The sequence below is a fragment of the Mandrillus leucophaeus genome, unplaced genomic scaffold (assembly GCF_000951045.1).
Source record: "Mandrillus leucophaeus isolate KB7577 unplaced genomic scaffold, Mleu.le_1.0 Scaffold418, whole genome shotgun sequence".
Lineage (NCBI taxonomy): Eukaryota > Metazoa > Chordata > Mammalia > Primates > Cercopithecidae > Mandrillus > Mandrillus leucophaeus.
Window position 1 is genome coordinate 390,991 of NW_012104454.1, and position 7,200 is coordinate 398,190.

General features: G+C 50.7%; 1 protein-coding gene across 1 annotated transcript in view; it reads left to right on the forward strand.

The window, feature by feature from the left end:
• The window catches only part of RAB25 (RAB25, member RAS oncogene family), a 9,591-nt gene extending 8,481 nt beyond the window's left edge, over nt 1-1,110 (forward strand). The window contains exons 4-5 of the mRNA XM_011992726.1: nt 269-349; nt 756-1,110. Of these exons, the coding sequence (XP_011848116.1) occupies nt 269-349; nt 756-883 (209 nt within the window). The 3' untranslated portion in view covers nt 884-1,110. The remainder of the gene's footprint in view (nt 1-268; nt 350-755) is intronic.
• The last annotated feature ends 6,090 nt before the right edge of the window (nt 1,111-7,200 follow it).

Below are 7,200 nucleotides of genomic sequence, written 5' to 3' on the forward strand. Positions count from 1 at the left end.
CACCGTGTTAGCCAGGATGGTCTCAATCTCCTGACCTCGTGATCCACCCGCCTCAGCCTCCCAAAGTGCTGGGATTACAGGCGTGAGCCACCGCGCCCGACTTGGATTCAGTTTTCTAAATGAACCTACCTCATAAGTTGTTTGGGATTAAATGATCTGCTACATGCCAAGAGTTTAGCACATGGCAAATGTATACAGCAAACATTAATACTATTATTATTATTGCCTTTGACTCCCACAATTAACGGTGTGTTTCCCTTCCTGGCAGAAAACAATGGACTGCTGTTCCTGGAGACCTCAGCCCTGGACTCTACCAATGTTGAGCTCGCCTTTGAGACTGTCCTGAAAGGTTAGAGCCTACCTTTATTCTGCACCCCTATTCCATCCCCGTGGCTTCTGCAGGCAGCAGTAGGAATGCAGACACTCAGCCCTCACCCCAGCTAATTTCTCAGCTCCTCTATGGGTCCTGGCACCACTGCCTGTCCCCTTCAGTCCCTCCCCAGTGCCTCCCACTCAACCTGGAGCTCAGGGAATGAACAGGCCACACTCCCCATGGGGCTGACTCTTGGTTCCTTCTCCACCCAAGTAAGTAGAAGGGACCCCAATGTCCACACTTCATTTCCTTCCTGCAAAACCTCCAGCAAGTGTAGCCACCCCCATGCTCAGAAGGGGCATGCAGTATGTGTGGAGGGTGGGGGAGGAGGGAGCATGGGCTGTAAATCTTCTGGCCTGATCACTGCCCCCTGCCCTCCCAGAGATCTTTGCGAAGGTGTCCAAGCAGAGACAGAACAGCATCCGGACCAATGCCATCACTCTGGGCAGTGCCCAGGCTGGGCAGGAGCCTGGCCCCGGGGAGAAGAGGGCCTGTTGCATCAGCCTCTGACCTTGGCCAGAACCACCCTGCCCCCACTGGCTTTTTGGTGCCTCTTGTCCCCACTTCAGCCCCGGGACCTTTCCTAGCCCTTTGGTTCCAAATATCAGACTGTTCCCTGTTCACAGCACCCCCAGGGTCTTAAGGTCTTCATGCCCTATCACAATACCTCTTTTATCTGTCCACCCCTCACAGACTAGGACCCTCAAATAAAGCTGTTTTATATCAATGCCTGGTCATTCTGCTGCCTCCCGTCTGTTCTTCCCTTTTCTCCTTGTCTGCACCTCCCCTTCAACTTTGGCCCCTCCTCTGAGTCCCTGATCCCCTTCCTCTGTCCTCCCCACAATACCTACTGCCCCTCAGGGCCAGCTGCCTCTGGAGTTCTGTGGTCTGGGGATGGTGCCAAGGGGATGGGAGGTGCCTGCCCTTCCCTCTGCCAACCCCCAGGGCAGGTGGGGGAGGGAGGAGAGTATGGAGGGGAGGGGGTATCTGGAAGGCGAGACAAAGGAAACCATCGGCGGGCACCATCTGGTGCCGAGGGCCCTGGTGCCAAGAACTGAGGTCACTGCAATGCCAGGGGCAAGGGGAGGAGGCAGCGGGAGATACAAGGGAGAAGAGGGGGTCAGGGCCTGTCCTGTAGGTGTGTACTGGGGAAGGGGTTTTTAAGCCTGAGAGGTGGAAGGTCCAAGTCCTCCATCCAGTCTTTTTTTTTTTTTTGAGATGGAGTCTCACTCTGTCGCCCAGGCTGGGGTGCAGTGGTGCAATCTCGGCTCACTGAAACCTCCACCTCTCGGGTTCAAGCAGTTCTCCCTGCCTCAGCCTCTTGAGTATCTGGGATTACAGGCGCCCACCACCACACTTGGCTAATTTTTGTATTTTTAGTAGAGACGGGGTTTCGCCATGTTGGCCAGGCTGCTCTCAAACTCCTGATCCCAGATGATCCGCCTGCCTTGGCCTCCTAAAGTGCTGGGATTACAAGCTTGAGCCATCGAGCCCAGCCCATCCAGTCTTCTTCCTGATCCCAAAGAAGAGGGATGGATTGAATCTGGTGGGGTAAATGGGGAGGGTCCCTGTCTCTTGGCTCTCTGCCCCCTTTCCATAGAGCCTAGGAGATGGCTGTCCAGGTAGCATCTCTGTCTCTGCCTCACCTTCCCGTTCTTTTTTTTTTTAAGACGGAGTCTCACTCTGTTGCCCAGGCTGGAGTGCAGTGGCGTGATCTCAGCTCGCTGCAACTTCCGCCTCCTGAATACAAGTGATTCTCTTGCCTCAGCCTCCGAGTAGCTGGGAGTATAGGCACGTATTACCATGCCCAGCTAATTTTTTGTGTTTTGGTAGAGACAGGGTCTCGCTATGTTGCCCAGGCTGGTCCTGAACTCCTGGCCTTAAGTGATCCATCCACCTCGGCCTCCCAGAGTTCTGGGATTACAGGCATGAGCCACTGCACCCAGTCATGAGCCACTGCACCCAGTCACCTTCCCCTGTTCTTCAGGTCAGGGTGGAACAAGGCCTGACTGCACCTCCAAAGAAAAGAAGGGAGTAAATGGAGAGAAAAGGCAGGGGATTAAGAGCTTGAAGACTCAAGCAGAGCTATGGAGAGCTAAGAGGGGGAACTTAAGGGTAGCAAGGAACTCTGGAGACATCCACTACTCACAGGTGTGTAGGGAGCCCAAAGCCACACTAGAGGAAACCCCAAGCTGCAATCCCCACCCAGATCCTCCCACTCACCCCAAGATGGCACAGACTCATATGCTGAGAACAAAGACAGAGCCTTAAGTAATAGTACTTTTAATAAAATTAAGTTCTTAATAGCACATTTAATACATTAACCCTCCCCCTTCTTGGTTTCTCTGCATTTTGTGCAACATCACTTTGACTTGACTATTCTTGGGTCTGTTTTATTTCCCGCTTTTATTTTGCTTTTGAAATCTTTTTCCTTGGTGGATTTGTATGTGTCTTCACTAGATGCCTCAAATTAAGTCTGACCACAATCCTACTCTACTTTCTACAGTGGAGAGACCATCCTCCCTGCCCCAGGGCTGTCTCCACCCACCCCACCCTTCCCCACCCGCACCCTCGAGTGGGGAAGGTGAAGCCCTCCCCACCCCAGACGCTACCATCCCAAACTAGCGGGGTTTCTAGGACAAAAAGAGCAGGGGGAATCTGTCCCTAGGTGGGGCAAGAAGAGTAAACTGGGGAGAGGGAGATGTGTTTGGGGTCTAGGGCCAGGGAGGGGCATGGCAGAGTCATTGGTGTAATGAATGAAGCAGGCTCCTCCTGCCAAAAGGAGAGCCAAGGGGCCTCTCCACCCCCTTGGATAGGAGGGGAAGGCCCAGTGATTGCAAGCTGGGGTTGGTAGAAAGCAAGTGCTTTAAAAATGTTGATTTCTCACATGCAGAAGCCAAGTCCCCCAGTTTTGTGTGGGGAGGGCAGTGTGTTCCCAGGCCAGGGCACAGTGGATGACCACTACCTGAACACTTATAGATGGAGGTGAACTGGAGCAGAGGGTTAGGGTTGGGGTCACCCAAAGTCCCTGTGCCTTTCCCTTGCCTCTGTGCCCATGGGGATGCCTTTCTCCCAGGCCTTGAAGGACAATGTCTCCACTCCACTCCGTGGGAAGTCCCTCTTGGAATCTAACTTTTATGAGACAAGAAAGCACTTTGCAAGTAGGTGAAGAACCAGTCAGCTTTAAAGAACAATTATTGAGATTGTTACCGCCACTGCTGCCATGGAGGTCAAAGCTAAGTGGAAAGCTGGTTGGGAACAGGGGTAGGGGACTGATCCCCTCAGTGCTCTTGAAGCTCTGAAGGTGAGAAGCGTGTGTGCATGTGTGTCTGTTTGTGGAATGACTTCCCAGGCTCTTAAATCAATCTGTAGAGAAGTGGACCGAGGTCACACTTCAAGAAGGACTTCCTCAGCTAGGCCTGGGGGAAGCATGCATGGGAGGGTTTGAGCTGGGAGCCCCAGGGGAGGACATACCACATTGGAGTATGGGCTGCCCAGGTACTAGGGGTGCAGGTGAATGTGCTTGGCCTCCTCTGCTGCCCTCAGCCCAGCCCGTCTTATTGAGATGATCAGTGTGCATCCTTTCCAAGACCCTGGGAAACGAACCCCTCATTTCTTTGTCCTACAATTTAAAAATCCAAGGATTCTCAGAATCAACCCCAGCAGACTGGAAGCTCCCAATCTTCAGCTAGTAACCTGCTCCAACCCTGATATCTGAAGATGGGGTAACTCAGGGTGGACTCAGCCACTTCCCTCCTCTATTTATCTTTTCCTTACGACTTGTATACATTCTACTGGACCCAGGGGCCCTCAATGCTACTAAACTTTAAGCTATCTGAATATTGTCTACTAAGTAACTAGTAATTGTTTCTCTCTCTAGGATTATATGAAATAAATTTGAATTATTATTATTAATAATTATTATTTTGTAGTATTCTTTTCTTTTAAACCCCTCGGTTTCTCTTTTTCTTCTCTTTCTCGTTTTTGGTTAAAAAAAAAATCTAGATCTCTTAAATCTCACACATCTCTGAGGGTTCCTATAGGCCTGCTAGGCCTCAATTCTGGATTTCCCCTCCTCACTTGCCCTGGAACAGGGCAGGGGAAAGTGGTGGGGGACACCCCAGGATCCTCAGTCCTTAGTCCTACAGCTTCTTCCTTTCTTGTTAATCCCTTTCTTTGTTTGGCTCTGCCGGCTCCCCTGAGGGGGAGGGGGAGAGGGGAGGAGGAGTCCATGGAGTGAAATCCAATCTACTGGAAGGGCCCCAGGAGGGACCGGGTTCCCCCAGCTCCTCTCTCCACCATTCATCTCGGGATGCTCCCCCAAGAAAAGCAAATGACATTCCTCCCCAAAAAAAAGTGGGGGAAAAAAGCAACGTAAACCCAAACATATATTAAAAACACTTTTTTTTTTTTAAGATTTAACTCTGAATACAAATGTATTTTTTCTTCTTCTCTCCCTACATATATTCTAAACCTTCTAAAGTTTTTTTATTTTTTTAAGGATCACTTTATCATAAAATAAAATATCCTTTTCATATAATAAATTACCTAATAAAAAGTCTTTTTTTTTTCATATTAGCCCAGGTTCTTTGCTACATTTATATGGTAATAAACGCCTTTATTAAAATAGAATATTAAATTATAAAGAACTGCTTTTTTTTTTTTTTTTTTTTTTTTTTTTTTCAAGTTCATCAAATACAAGGTCTACAGATGGGCCCTGTTGTGCTGAAGAGAGAGAATACCTTTATTTTTTTTTTTTTTTTTTTTTTGCTATTTTTGTTTTCTCTCCTCTGTGTTGGTCGCCTGTCTCGCTCCCTCTCATGCTCTCTTTCTCTCCTCTATTTTGTCTCACTATGTGTGTTTTGTGTTTGTTTCTAGGTTTGGCTCAGTTGGTAAGGGTGGGATTGAATTTGCTGAGCCCCCTAGTGTAACAGTCTTCTGCCTTTGTGGGTAAAGAGTGGAGAGGGGGAGGGGGATCGACAGACAGACATCCCTTCTTCCCACCCCCCTCCCCACCTGCCCCCGGCAACCGAGGGTGCCCATTTGGTTTGGTTTCTATTGTACAGACATCTCAGGATGGCTCACATAGGCGGGAAGGAGGGAAGTTGCCACAGGGCAGTTTTCTTGGCTGTGACCTCCTTCCCCTCCCCTCCCTGGCTGGTGTTCTGGAGGGGAAGGCTGTGGAGAGGTGTTAATTCTCGACAGGAGGAAGGAGAGGAGGAAATCCCCTCTGCACCTCCACCTGCTCCATCCAGGAAGAATGGGACTCTGGAGCTTTAAGTGCTCGGGCGATCACTCAGAACAGTCCCACCCCATTATTTACAAGGATCTCCTGGGACTCCCATCCCTCCATCCTCTCTTGGCCCGGCCAGCGGAACCAGGAGGGTGGAGAGCTGGTGGCAGCCCCAAATGAGCATGAGGGAAGCAGCAAAGGGGGTGCAAGGCCTGTAACAATATGTGATTCTCAGAATAGGCCCTGCTGCCCCCCAATCCTGCTTTGCCCCAGGCTGACCCCTCTCTGAAGACCTGGTTTCTCCTCAACCACATCGGGTGGGACACAGACTCCATGATTTGCATGGAGGATTCAAGCTAATAAGGATTCAAGCTAATAAGGATTCAATAAAGGTTCAGGTCAGGTTGAGAGGGGTGCAGGGAGTTGGGCACTGCATGGGAAGAGCAGCTCTTTCCTCCACCAGTCTCTCCTCCTGCCTCATGCCCTTTCCTGCTCCTTTAAATAGCAGACACACTACTCTGGCGCCCCCACTTCCACAACCAGAATATCCAGCCCAAGAACTACTCCCTAAATATAATGCCCATAGGTGATGAAGGTAGGGGTTTGACCCTTTACCCCAGTATTAGTCCCCTCCTCACATTTTCACTGAGAATGGGGATACATTCCATTAAGAATTTGAGATGTTTCTTTGGAGGAGTTGGGGAGAGGGCCTCTAGATGCCTGAAGAGGAATGGAGGGACCAATCAAATATTCCTCCCCCTACTTCTCCCCAGGAGGATGGTGTCCCCAAAGCTGGGCTGGAAGGGGCAGGGGCAAGGGGAAGGGAAGAAAGACAAAGATAAGGAACAGAGCTGGGAGTGACAGCCACCAAAAGAAAGCAAAGCAAAGAGCTGGAGGGAAAGGAAAGAATTGAGGAAAGGGGAGATCCCAAAGGAAGGGAAGAGAGTGAAGGGGGGAGGGGCGGGGGCAGAGAGGAGCACCCCTCTCCAGATTCCTCTAGCCCAGCTTTGTGGGGACAGATGGCTTCTGAGCCTTTCAGCCATAGAAATGATTGACATGCTTCTCTCCCCCAACCCCTAGAAGATCTACGCAACTTCTGATAGGGCTCCAAGTCCCTTACACCGCTGGAAACTGATGACAGTTTCACAAACAGGATATGGGGGTGGGGTGGGGGGTAAAGGGTCATGCTAGGAGGTCGGAGGTCAGGACCAGAGGGCTTAGGGATTGGAAACAGCACCTCTAGATACAGGTGGTAATTCTCCCTCTCCCTTTTACCCACCCCCTCCTCGCAAGAAGGGGTGGAGTGACACACAGCGGGGGAGGTGGGCAGAGGGCGTCAGAATGCCTTAGGTCAGAATGCCTTAGCGGCCACCTCTCCTCTGGCAAAACAAAAGTTTCTCTTAGCTGCTTCCAGATTTAAGGGTGTGTTGAGGTATCAGAGTTGTAACTCTAGTAAAATTTTCAGTCTGGCCCCCTCCCAATCTTTCCAGGACAGGGTGACCAGAGGCTCTGAAAGTGGCCCACCCTCCAGCCACCACTGCCTCCCTCCCCCCTTCCCCAGCGAGCGAGTATCTCTAAGCACCTTGCCCCTCAA